A 13,730-nucleotide genomic window follows, 5' to 3' on the forward strand; every position below is an offset into this window, starting at 1 on the left:
GTATCATGTGGTTTGTGTTAGCCTGCTTGGGAAAGTGTCGACTGCTACCGCCGCACATGCTGTTACGCAAATCTTGGCGTTACTATCCCTACCTACACAAAACTATTCATGATCCTGCTAACTGATTTCCAGCCTCCCCATGACAGTGTTCTATATCAAAACCCTGCACCTTCGGTTTGAAACTGTTAAGCATGGTTTTGTTTATTGCCCCACAACGAATGTCCTCAGGTATGTTGCCCCGCACTTCTTGTTTAATATCGCATCATTCTAGTCAGGAAGGTCGTTGTACTTATATGTAGGTTTGTTTGTCCCCGGAAGGCTTTTGTCAATATTGACGAGTATTCAGGCATTGGGACCTCTATATCAACCGTTCACGTTTCACAGGCCTTAAATGAGGCAGAACACTTTTTGCTTAGATCTATCGAAGTGATGATAGCAACGCTCCGTACTGATAGAAGTGTACACATTCCCCCCGCTTTTCCACAGCACACGTCAAAATGAACAAATTGCTTGATGCGCTAACTACAATGAGATCGCTACATAGTTCACTTGTACGTCTTCCTCGGAAGCCATTGATGCCCGAAAAGGCAAGACCACGTAATATTTCTTCCCAGAAGTACTGGTCGCATGCGATTAGGGCGAGACATGTTGGCGCAGTTCCTCCGACAGCAGCCCTATTTCCACAGCGTTGACTATCCGGTCGAGCCTAATATAGAAAAGGTATTCAAATAAGCTCAAGGAAAAAGCTACAAACGCAAAACAGGTGACCACTCGACCTGCGGGCGTGCCGCTCCCTCACAGAAGGCCCCTGATGCTCGCACTAGAGAATGTCCTCAGTTGTCATCAACCCAAGATCCTTGACGCACCCTACCACTCAGATGCGAATAAGTAAGTACATCGGCCGACGAGACCGAAGAGGTACCCAACCCGTTTCGTCCTGCCGCCTACAATTGAACTATGCAAAAATGGAAATCCTATCGGGCTAAACCAATAGAAGTCGAGCTAGCCTACTGATCGCCAAAGCCGTGCCTGTGAGTAGTTTATAATGTAGCACCGAAACATCCAGGCGACGTATTCCAGTTCGCGTTCGCTGCCCAGCAGAGGCAGATGAGGAGATATTCGGGAGTCGGTCCGAAGTATTACCCCCCCCAAAAAGGACTTGCTCCAGACACGGCCAAGCCATAGTTTTTGCCACTGGCACAAAAGCCGTCCTGCGGCAGCCTGACTGGAACTGATTTAGGAGCAACCTTGCAGCCACTGCACCATAGCTGTTTACGCCCCCTGCTTCCATGCGCGATCATTTAGCACGCCACTTGGCATGCGTCCCATCTCCCTGTCTCACGTTGGCAAGCTTGACATGGGAATACTAGCATACGTTGCTGCTTGTGACGGTGCAAGCGTTAAAATGCCATGCGTAATCGGCTGCTGTGTGTGTAACCGTGAAACAGCGGAAGCGAACAATGTAATACACGGATACCTCTCTGCCCGACTGATAATGTACGGTGCATCAAAACGTCGATGCAATGCCGGTAGTATTATCTATGGCCGCGCGCAGGCGGTGACTGTGAATTGCTTTCTTGAAGTCCAATACTATCCATGCTCGTTTTAAGTTCCGTGCATGCTGTGCGCGCCATCCTTCCACAAAATGTGCTTTGAGCCATATGCATCCATCTCGTCCACCACGACGGGAAATTATCCTAATCCCGAAAACTGCAAGCCCTAATACCAACAAGTTATGAGAGTAAACGCCGCCGGCGGCGCTATTTTGCGACAGGGAGACATGATGAGCCTACTGCTGCTCCGTAGCCTCCACTTTGGGCGCCTCTGCGGTTTCACCCACAGGCTGCTGCTGCTGTTCCTGAGATTGCAGATCGCTGGTCCAGAGAGTCAGATTGTCACGCAGCAGCTGCATGATCAGAGTCGAGTCCTTGTATGAATCCTCAGATACCTGAATACACCAACCCATACTACGGAACGAAATATTCCAAAGCTGCTACAGCCACCCACCACAAAGTCTCACTTTATAAATCCGGCAGCGGGGATGGACAGAGGGAGCCTTACGCTGTCGAATTCAGTTATTGCATCGTCGAATGCCAGCTTGGCCATTTCACAGGCCTTCTGTGGCTGATTCAGAATTTCGTAATAGAAAACGGAGTAGTTCAACGCAAGACCCAGACGGATAGGATGAGTTGAGGGGAGTTCTGCCTCTGCAGTTTCAGTCGCCCTCTTGTAAGACTCCTCTGCCTGTTCAGCCGACGCCTTCTTTCCCTCTTCATTGCTGAACTCGGATATATAACGGTAATAATCGCCCTTCATCTTGAAGTAAAACACGCGACTCTCGGAATCCTGCAAATATACAAGGTACTCACGTTAATCCTAGGGAGCGAACTATTACACAAAAGCCTTGATACACCTGTTGATACAAAAAAGGCCCCACCATAACCGAGCTTGAGTTGCAAGTGTACGCGAATGGACCGGACCAGCAGCATAGAAACATGTTCTGCGGGGATGCCAACATATTCCACAAATGGTGTTGGACAGGTGTAATAAGGAGGAACCCACAGTGGTACGTGGAAGCAGCTTATCGCTCAGCAGGGTAAGGATCTCCTGGCAAATCTTGTTGAGCTCATTCTCGACCTTTTGCCGGTAGTCCGCTGCAAGTCCCTTGTTGGTCATGTGGTTTCTGTTAGCCTCCTTCTGTTCCACAGACGAGATGATACGCCAGCTTGCTCGGCGGGCACCCACGGCGTTCTTATAAGCGACGCTGAGAAGGTTTCTCTCCTCAACAGTCAATTCGTCGCCCTTGGTGGGAGAACCGCTTTCCAAACAGTTTTCCACCAAGTTCTTCATGGCCTCAGCCATCTCTGCGGCACACAATGAGTACTGGAGGGAAAGATATCGAAAAGCAAGCATTCTACTTGAACAAGCCATGCTCGAGCTTCTTATAAACTGAAAGAGCATAGCTACCATCATACTGCACTCATGCAAAGGAAACTTGGGATAAATATGCAAAGAGCTATCGATGAGAATGATTGAACGCAATGGCACATGTGACACTCCGTCGCACACGCAAGAGACACCGCAAGCCGAAGCACCCGTTGGACGTAGGTATTTCAGGGTTTCCAAGTTCTCGCCCCCACGCAACGCTGGTCGCAGGCATCTACAAATGCAGTAATAGATGCCGCCACTAGGCCATTAGACAAATCATTAAACCCCTCAACTGTGACCGCTCCAGGCGCAAAAATTGCAAGCATCGACAATCAGCGCATCAACACTAAAAGACGCATACTCCAACGCCCTGATTCCACGAGATTACGATGTCGCCTCGGGACGAATATAGAGTAACATGAGATACTTCACACGCTGGCTGGAGGACTCCTGGTAGTTGTTAAGAAAGAAATACACTAGAATTGCATTCGGGCTGAAGCAAACGCGGCTTCTTGATGCTACGGCTGCGCATCCCCTGTATTCCTACGGAGCTGATGGGATTGAATCGACGCCTTTCCACCGGCCTTAAGTGTCTTAAGCTCCGAAAACGGTGAACGACCCAGATGCTGAATAGCAAGGCCAGGAAATAACCACCCAGCTGGCCGCACCTGCGACCCATCACCTGCCATCCCAAGAAGGCGGGCTGTGGATACACTCCCCCGCACCCCGTGCCAGCAGAGCCAGGGAGACGAATGAAATAATGAAATAAGCGGTGCAAGATGCTTCCTATTGCGGTGTGAACTCGTAGAAAAAGAGACCTACCGTCATAGCGCTCCGCCTGCTCAGCGAGCTTGGCGCGGTACACATGCTCCTCACGGAGAGTCGTAATGTCCTCAATCATTTTCGGGAAGAGACACCAGAATTAGGGCTCAGACACACAAAATTCGCCGTCAGAGGTTACTCTACAGGCTCAAAAATGCTTATCTGTGAGCACGCAACCCGCCTGCTGGCACGGCGCTTCATCCGCACACTGCTGCTGCGGCCGCTGCACGCAGCAGCCTGCTGCTGCTGCAGCTGAACTGACACCACCCCGCAGGTGGGCCCCCGTATAAGCTCCCCGCCGGTATTATTACTCATATAGTTCAAAATTTTGTGCATTACTTTGCTCTAAGGGGTAACTGATACCAATACACATCGGAATGATGTACTTCTCCCCCCCTGCTCTACCTCTTGGGGTCAGGCAAAGCTCCGTCCGGTGCATCCACTACCTCAGATGTACGATGTGTTGATCCTTTTGAGGGAACTATGCAGATGAATAATCAAGTTTGGCAGATTATTTGGGAGCCCTAACATTTATCTTCCCTCAGACTTCTGGGTGCTGAGTTTTCTTAATTAGCCAGCGACCCCCTCGCCGAATGCTCTATCCTGCTTCTGCGCCTGTACATGGCATTTGCGCAATGCCATTAGAGATAAAAGTCTCTAATCAGTGGGATTCATTTTGCGGCCGTCCATAGCAGCTGTATTATTTCATATGCACTACACAACGCAGGATGTACTTTCTGCCTGTGAATGACCTGTAACACTCCACCTAAGGTATTCCTGAGGAGACCCTCGGCCCGATATATTCCATCAATACTTCATAATTTTTAACATAAGTGTCATATAACAAGCGATCTTCCTTGCCGTTCCTTCACTTTCTAGGGCTCCTCACTCAGTGAAAGGCCCACTGTTTAAGACTCTGCACCTTTTCCACTCAGGGTATTCGAAGAGGGCGACTTGGCTCACAGACACACTTCTTATGTTCATATACGTCAGCGCTAGCCCTTATCTGCACGAAGCAAGGTGCAACAGTAGCAAAAGCATAAAACCACTGCTTGACCAAATTCACTGATACAATTAGTACAGTGGCCACTGTGGAGATCAAACCTACACTTTACCACTTTCTCCTACATCGCTTATACTCACAAAGAGTAGCGTTTGCAACAAGCTACGCACAGCTGGCTGGGAGTGCTTACAGGGTGCAACTGTACGCAACCCAGCTGCCCGTCAACTCTTATACCTAGAGTGCCTACAGCCGCGGGCAGAAGAAGTGCCGATTGTTTTAAAATCCTCTCAACAGCTTTCTATGAAGTTGATATCAAGTTAGGCGCTTGGAGTCTCCGTCTAAAGACTTTAACGAGAGAATTACACTCTTTGTATCGAGCTTACAGTTGTTGCCAGAAAAAGGTGGACGAAGGAATAAGTCAATTATTCAAAATTTCTAGCTAAATAAAACCATCCTCTTAGAATGCACCCAAATTTGTCTTGGTGTAATACACCTCGCCAGTATTTCAAAGCAGACCTCTTGTTGCATTTCAATGTGCGTCGAGATCAGCCCTTTGAAAACTAGCCCAATCGCCAGTCTCCAGGTAAGCAGGACCCCGCAAAAAAAACAAGAAAGGCTTTTGCGTGCGTCAGGGTGTTGCAAAGCCAACTGGGAGAAAGACACACCTAGCCAACTACACAGCAAGGGGCAAGCCAACGTGATCGCAGATGCTATGGCTCGCTGTTATCGGAATGCAAAACATATGAGCGTTCTGCTATGAGACAGCAAACAGGTAAAATGTGTACGATAATCAAAATTTACACTAGTTTAGCAGTTTTTGGGGCAATGCGTGTACGCCATGGAATATGACGCCTGAGAAACCCCTTCTTGGCAAATAAACAAACAGCGCACACCATCCGCACTTGTACAGCATCTGCGACTCAATGTTATCATTATTCAGCAGTTTGACTTGAGCCTACTCCTAGTGCTGTGTGAGTTTATGACGCGACTGTTCACCGGGCAGTGCTTGGCTCTCCCGCATCCCAGGTCTGCACTGAGGGGTCTTTCTACGATCCGGGCCTGGACCAAGTGATCTGGGGGCATCCACCCAAAGAAATGAAAAGATTAAGGAAAAAACCAACTAGCAAATATATTTGCAAAGCTGGAAAGACACAAGCATGGAAGTATGATAAAAACGGTAAGCTATGATTTCCGAGCTTCGAATTTTTGGTCCTGACGCATCGACATGCTTTACGAGATGAATCATTAGGCAACACTTGGAGGAAGTTTGTGGTCTGGCCTTTGAAGCCATGTGCCACTCTGTCACGAATCTATCCCTGCTCCTACCCTATGGTTTCCCCCCAAATTATAGGTCCCACAAAATTACCAACTTTAATTTTTCGGAAAAACTCTCAAAGATACCAGAAGAACTCACGGACTTCGCCACGCAGGCAAATAACTTACGTAGAAGGCGGAGGACAAAATAAGGAGCCTTGGAAGTGCTGGACTCTAGGACTGCTGAGCTCCGAGGAAACAGTAAGCAGGAGGTTCTATTAAAGTGGGCTGGGCAACGCCAACCTCAGTGGCTGAAGGGTAATTCTTATTTCATACTGCCAGCAGGAAAATTGGCGGCTGTGCCTTTTTTACACAACGGTTGCCGCCACCGACGGTAATATTCGCATTCCTTGGTAATTTTCCCTCCTCAGCGTATGCTAAACCTGAAGTAGCTTACTTTTTGTGCATGTATTGCTTAAAATATCAATGCTACTTATGAAATGTACTCCTCACTCAGACTTATGCACAGGAACTCTCAGATGTGCTGCCTCCAAATTCCTGCTTGTGCCTCTTTTGGGGCTGGGATTATGCTACATGTGCCGGTTGTATTTGCATGCAGACCTTGCTCCGAGCGAAACGGAGGCTGCTGCTGAACTAGTATGTAGTTTGAGTGTCTGACATATTTCACTTTCTTTAACTGTCTGGTAGCAGTAGCTCACATATTTCTGCAAGCCATAGAACCTCCGTGACAGATGACCGCATATCTACACTAATCTTTTTCAGGATCTGATGGCCTTGATAGATTTTGAGCATACAGGGCCCAGCTCTCTAAATGTAATTGATCGTAGAGCGCCTTCGAGTGAGAAGCAACCAGTTCAAGGCGGCAATGTAGCTTTGGCTTACTACTGTAAGCCCAAATTTGGAGACTTTTCTTTCCCATATTGCTTAGGAGGGTCGGGACAGCACAAAAACTTATCATAAAGTGCCATTCCAATGGCGGGTTTTGTTGAAGTCCTGGACCTATAGACGGATGCTCTAGGACCAGTGAGGAACTAGCTGGCCTACAGCTTGAGCGGCTACTCGGGTGCAAACAAGCCTCGTATGGCCTTATGATGATCGTTTGAGCCCTGAACCCAGTTTGATGCTGGTTATCGGGGTCCCCACAGCCAACATTCGCATGTTCTAAGTCCCGAAAAGGCTCGCTATTATCATCTTAAAAAATTGGGGTTGCCTTCACATGAACATGAAACAGGCAGTTTACACGAACATGAAACAGGCAGTTCATCCTCTGCAGCATCCTCTCCTGGTGGCTGGCAAATCTCTGAGTCGCTGCTCTGCCTGCGAAAACCTGACGTGATATTGAGGCTAGACATATGATAAGGCAGTAAGCAACCGAGTGCCTTCGACGTTTCGCAGATTCAAACACTTATATCTCCCGATATATCAATTTGTTGATAAAATTTTTTGCCAACATTTGCTTACTTCTCCAACAGCTTGCTGTTGACCTGATTTCCGCGTAACCCAACGAGTCAGCCCTTATATGAAGGTTTTCTGCCTGCGGAAATTTCTGAAATATTACCTCTTCTGCATGCGTGGAGCAGTCACTTAAGCGTTTTTCAGCCACTGAGCATCCGCAACGAACACTGGTCTCTCCTCATGTGGAGACTGCCAAGCGAGGTATATGTACATCCGGCTGATTAAATGTTCGAGCGGCCTTCACACTATACTGTTTGGTATGATCGCATCAGTGCATCCATAAGATGTTATCAACTTAAAGATCATGCTTTTCTACCCCAGTGGAGCTCCTACGTGTATACTGACTTGCAGGCTGGGCTCTGCCGCCCCAACAAGCGTCGCGCCGCCTTTTACTTCCACTGCAAGAGGGCTTATTTCTTCTACAGTGTTGTCGAAGGGAACAAAGCTATTGAACTGCCATATAACTTTATGAATACATGACAATTGCTGCAAGAAAGCCGGACATCCCACTGTACCCACAGCCAGTGAAACAGCGGGGAACAGCTATCCACGCTATTCGGTGCAACAGTAGATTCAAGGTATCCGTTGGGGTAAAGATCAATCAGGACTCAGGAAAAAACTTCGCAGAAAGTCATTGAGTGTTTTCCAAAGAATTCCTTGTCTGTCCTACACGAGTGCACTTCAGATTGACTAAGATCATATCCTTGAGGGCGAAAAGCCGCCCGAATGCTCTTTTTGGTAAAACCACTGGCTAGTTTCAGCCTTCGACCCATGGAAGGCAATGCTGGAGCCAACTAACGGTTCAACATTCATGGACATCGTGGGGTGTAATCTACGCTACACAAGGGTCTAAGTACTCGCAGGGCAGCACATGCTGAAAATTGGATATGCTTTTGCAGCCAGATACGGCCAGCCCCCACCTATAGCTTTCATTGGACAGATAGTAATCAGTACCAATTATTCCAGGCTTGAGATGCCTGCGGCGTTGTTTGAAGACCAGGGGTGAAATGGCTCTACATAGGGAATCAGGAAGACCAAAACTCAATCAATAAAGCCTTCTTGAACTAAAAAGCACATGTAATGCAGCAAACATGCTACGTGGATTGGGTGAAATGGCAACAAGGTGGGTTCAGCCGCAGTTGTTTCCCCCTTCTCACGCACGGTCAGATTTACCCATGCACAATCTTCGTATCCGGAGTGTCTTTTCATTCATTTCTTTCTCCGAAATGGTTTATTGCTAACTCGTTTTCATTGTATATTGCAAAGGAATCCCCTCATAAGCCTCCTTGAAATTCGCCTAAGCGGTCGGCTGCAGTGCCGCAGACAAACCAGCCGGTCCTGACTACAAAGGCCTTGAGGGTCTAGGGCTCAGGGTTAACCGTTACCAACTATTCTAATGGATACTTTGTCTTATTTCGCTCTTTTTTAGTTTATTGTCCAGCGCGCATGGCCGTCTGTCTCTAATACCGCGATCCATCGGTGCCTTTGCAACCGAACCTCCCACCTCGCTATTGAAGAGACTCAGCTCTCGGATTCTGCTTTCTTCTCAGCTCAACTGCTCCAGGAAGCAGTCGCTTGCTGCAGAAGAGGTGCTGCAGTGATCAAGGAGACCTGAAAGGCTGCCGTTTCTACGCCAGTTCCAACCCTTCTCCAAAGGCTTCCGGTTACCAGAATATCTCTGTTCGAGCTGCTACTTCCCCCAGGGGACGCAACACAGTAGAAGTACTTATAGTTTCGCATTCATTTGATTTTCCACTCGCTTTTGGTGTTGAAGGGGGAGCTATCGTTGTCCTATCGGGGCGCCTCTGTTCAGTAACCCATCTCATACCACCCACCAGTGCGTTCAACGTATTTTCTTCAAGAGTTCGACAGAAATAAGGGTTCTTCTCCCGTTGGCCTTACATAGGATCTCTTAGTTTCTCAGAGGGGCTTACCGGCTTTGTTTTTGTTGATTGGTGACCAGGTGCCCTTCCCGTACCGCTTGGGGAACGACGCGAGGCACTCACTGCCCACGACCTTCTGGCGTGGGCCTTTACAGCCACGTGCTCCCATGTACATTCGCTACAGTATCGACTGCTCATGGAGAGTGAAACCGTCGGAGGCAAGGGCACGGACCTCCAGCGTTTGCTGGCGAGCTGCTGTAGGGTAAACCGCAAGGCTAAAATGGTGAGGGTTTGAGGTTCACTACTTCGATCTCATGTGCTAGCTAGATTTCTTTAAAGGCTTAAAATGTGGGGAGGCGGCTCGCGCCTGCCGACAGTGCTCATCCATTCAGCACCTATCCAGCTTTCCAAATAGAGCATGAGGCCGAACCTGGGATGTGCACAAAGCTCCTGGGCTGCGTCCCGATGAAGTTGCCATCGAGCCACCCGCTTCCTGTTTTTTAGACAAAACTTCAGTCCTTGTTGCTGCACCAAAGTCTTCCGAAACAGCTGCTAGCCGGCGTTCTCATGTGGCACACTCGTCTACGTGGAGCGCTGTGATGCAAAGCAACTGGTTTGCGTATCTTGACTGCTTGCGTGCGTCTTCTAAAATTGCAGGTGCTAGAGCTTCTTGGATTTCGATCGGCTGCAGCTCTGCCGCACCACCTGCATGCAGCTGTCTTACAAGTTCTGCTTCTGGGCTCTTTAGGCCCCTTTAGCGCGAATCCCCCAAGCCCAGCTACAGCAGAAGCCCTTGCAGAATCGACATCGGGAGCGCCTCAACTGTTGCCTCTACGGAGCGAAGGATGTGCCATTCAGTGCCTCTTTGCTGCATGGCTTCTGAAGACCAGCAAATGGCTCAAGGCCTCGCGACTACGTTATGTAGTGCTTCTGGCTGTATCACATGAAGCTCCCTCTGCGAAGCAAGAACATGTGTTTGCCGACACCAGCAGAAGTGGTCGGGCACTTTCAGCTTCACAAGCTGGCCGACACTCACGAGGCGCATCGTCTGGGATGGCAGAGATGCAGCAGCAACAGGAAGAGGGGAGGATTCCCCTGCACTTGTTGCTCGTTGCCTTCAAAGCTCCCCAGGAACCTCGTCTAGGAGAAGGTGGACACGCAGTCGATGCCAGAATGCTGCAGAGGCTGGAACCATCAGAGGCCTTTACCATTGCCAACACGCACGTAGGTGCTGCTGCGTTTCAGGTCTATGTACGCTGCAGAACCGGGCCGTCGTTCCTTATGGATCTTGCGAGCCGACCGTCCTTTGCTGTCATTTTGGGAGTTAGAGTACTCACGTTCACGTCGATTTATGCCGATAAATTTTGTGCTGCCATATTGTTGCTGGTTGCAGAGAGCGCTGTGCCGGCGCGTGCCCTACGGAAAGACCACTCAGCTCGTCCTAGTGCGTCAGCATGCTAAGGGCCTTTAGGGCTTTTAAGTGCAAGTTGTAGCTGCCCATTGCTCAGTAGATGATTTGTCTCGCTGGGGGACTTGAGGAGCTCATTCTAACTTCCTGTGGTCCACATAATGCAAAAGCTCCAGGTGTGCTTCCCCTACTGAGTTTCCGTTTTCAGGCTGTTGAAGGTCTGGGCGGCCGCCTGCTTGTCCTGGGGCAACCGTCGTACAGCACGACGGTTTCGTCGCCTGGAATGACTAATCAGGTCACTGGTTCATCTCCGTTAGAGCATCTCGCTCATCTAGTTAACACGATGGCGCCATTCTGTGGCCCCCCGAGGCCTTCACGGTGGCGGGGCTTGCTCCAGCTCTTTGCAGCCGCCGTAGCTGCCGATGGTTTGGATTCCCCTGCATCACTACCCGTATTTGTCTATAATGGTGCGAAGAGCGAAGCGCGACTTAAGCGGCGTCAGAGGCCCCTGCAGGAGACCACCGGTGCGGTAGAGGAGGTGGCTTCTGACCACATTGCTGCATTCCCCCAAACAGCCTTGTCAGCACTACCACGTAGGGTTTCCTTGGTGACGCTACTGGTTAGATGCACTGTAGCTGCCTGCTGCGCGCTCTGCCGCCCCTTGACTCTGATAATGAGGCTCCCTGCCACTGCGGATGCGGTGTCCCCGACGGAGGGCCCACGGTTTGGTGATGCAGCCCGGGCTGTGTCGATGGCAGACTGCAAGACATGCAGCTTGCTTCCAGATAACCGCGATAAAGATCAATGTAGCAGCAAAGGCTGCGCATTTCACAGCTCATGGGCGGTGCATAACACAAGGATGAGCCGTGGCCCCTCCTTTCATTGGAATGCCCCTTCAGATCTTCCCCATCACCAGCGGACACTCAGGCAGCTCATTGACGAAGAGCAGATCGCGCTCGCCTCACTCGCGTTGCGGGAACGCTGCCATAAGGTAGCGCTACTGCAACAGGAGCATCAGATGCTGTATCAGCAATCCTCGAGGGCTCCTATGGACGAGCGAGGCCAGCTCTTTCCGCAGGTGTGTCTTTGCCAGCACACAACTTGGTTTCTGCCACTTTACCTATTGAAACGCATCCTGATGTCACAGACGCTGCGCCGCCTAAAAAACTTGCCATCGGAAATAATGTTTAGCGTCTACCCTGTTGTCGATTGTGTGCATGCAAATCCAGGCTCGCCGCTGGATAAACGCAACGGAGAGGCAATTGTTGATGCTGTGCTTTGCGGGGCGCCAGTGTAGGCCATCAAGCAGCCCGCGCAGCTAATATGGACTTAGCATAATGATCTCTTCTGGGAGCCTCGAGGGAACCATGAATGCAGCATTGGCACAGCACAGCAAGCGCCGACGTCTGGGGCCTATGTCGAAATTTTGCGCATCTTTCACTCAGTGAGAGCGGAGTGCTTAGCCAGCAATTTAGTAGATTAAGGCTACAGATTCGTACTTGACTGCATGGCAGCATCGCGCCCAGCCCCTCCTGTGATGGCGCGGATGAGCTTGTACTGCTTCAAAGGGTAAACACGAGGGCCGCCGTGCACTATGCCTGCTTATGGTATTAACTTGTACTGTACGACTAGAGGGAGCATCTCATGCTTTTAGTAGCATGACTGGACTCTGGAGAAGCTGCTCGACTTGGCTTCTTCTATACTTCTGACCTTTTTGTCTATTCGGCAAAACTAAAACAGCTCAACGTTTTGTGTATCTTGAACGAGGCATTAATGTACATGAAGATGCCCTGTTTGATACGCACTAGATGCTCAAAGCTCATACTCTTTGGATGCTGAGCACTGTCGAGGATGTACTTTAGCGTAAAGGTGCCAAGCCATCCACAGTAGGACTGAGCACGAATGAAGTTTCCGTACCCTGTACTTGGTAAGCAGTTCGCATTAGCAGGTGTATAACGATTGCTGCGAATACTCTGATGAGTGTACAGCTTTTGGACACTTAGCAGCCTTCTATGCCAACCCCGTAAAATGAGGAAGTTAGTTAGAATGAGGACATGAGGAAAATTCGTATTTGTTTGCCATGCATTTGGCTGACTTTTGTCTTCAGAACGTTGAACATGGCAAAAAACGCTGCTCTCAAAATTGATACTAACTGCATTCCGGGATTAATGTCTGTAGACACCTCTAGCGACGTCAGGACGCTGCTGTACTAGACGAATTGAGCTACTGAAGTCCGATATGCAGGAGGGGTGAACGATAGTATGCAATAAGTAGAGGTTCGTGCAAGTCATTTCTAGTAAGACCGCGTATAGATCTGTATCCTTTCGTTGTCTCTTCATGCGCAGTGCAAACAACCGACGTGACCCTTTCACCTCAGTATTTTTCATCAGGGTCAAAGGGCAATCGCCTGTGCCAATCACTTCCTAGACACCTTCAGGCCCACCATTAGACAGCATGATTTAGGGAACATCACGAAGTAATGCCCGGCATATCGCATTCATTGCGCGTACCACTGCAAGCAAAGACCTTCGGGCGGCAGGCGGCATACGCGACGTGCTGTCTAGCAAAATGATCAGCTTAGTAACGCAGAAGTATTTTATCATGGTTATAAATCTAAATTACCACTGGGTTAACACCCTGTAAACTTCATCGTGCCGGGTATTTTGCATCGACCGCTGATTAGATGCATGTCTTTCAGTTCAGGGGTGACCTCACTCTTGAGGAGGCTGACTAATGTACTTACTTTTCTAGAACGTATTTTAAAACTATGAGGTACACATCATGTCTACAGGATCAACCATATAGCCGTCGAAAAGGGGGGTGTAAATAGAGTGATTGATAAGAACTTACTGCATATGTCTGTAACTATGGGATTCTAAACTGCCCAGCACTCTTGAGAGGATCTGCAATACTGGAGGCTCAGGAGTAGGGACCATAGAGCTACTATATCATTCCA

At 49.2% G+C, this 13,730-nt stretch overlaps 2 protein-coding genes across 2 annotated transcripts; one reads left to right on the top strand and one right to left on the bottom strand.

Moving 5' to 3' along the window:
- Window positions 1-1,789: 1,789 nt before the first annotated feature.
- Window positions 1,790-3,829, bottom strand: LOC34622800 (14-3-3 protein). Its single transcript, XM_026338292.1, has 4 exons — window positions 3,751-3,829; window positions 2,563-2,864; window positions 2,062-2,346; window positions 1,790-1,948 (listed from the first exon to the last, which is right to left on the bottom strand). Exons 1-4 carry the CDS (start codon window positions 3,827-3,829, stop codon window positions 1,790-1,792), a joined length of 825 nt encoding a protein of 274 aa, XP_026194077.1.
- A 5,733-nt stretch (window positions 3,830-9,562) lies between these two features.
- Window positions 9,563-12,071, top strand: LOC34622801. Its single transcript, XM_026338293.1, has 4 exons — window positions 9,563-9,649; window positions 10,024-10,590; window positions 10,760-10,810; window positions 10,983-12,071. The coding sequence occupies exons 1-4, from the start codon at window positions 9,563-9,565 to the stop codon at window positions 12,069-12,071; spliced, it is 1,794 nt and encodes a 597-aa protein (XP_026194078.1).
- Window positions 12,072-13,730: the final 1,659 nt, after the last annotated feature.

Source organism: Cyclospora cayetanensis, unplaced genomic scaffold, assembly GCF_002999335.1.
Source record: "Cyclospora cayetanensis isolate NF1_C8 unplaced genomic scaffold, CcayRef3 CcayRef3_contig_248, whole genome shotgun sequence".
NCBI classification, from domain to species: Eukaryota; Apicomplexa; class Conoidasida; order Eucoccidiorida; family Eimeriidae; genus Cyclospora; species Cyclospora cayetanensis.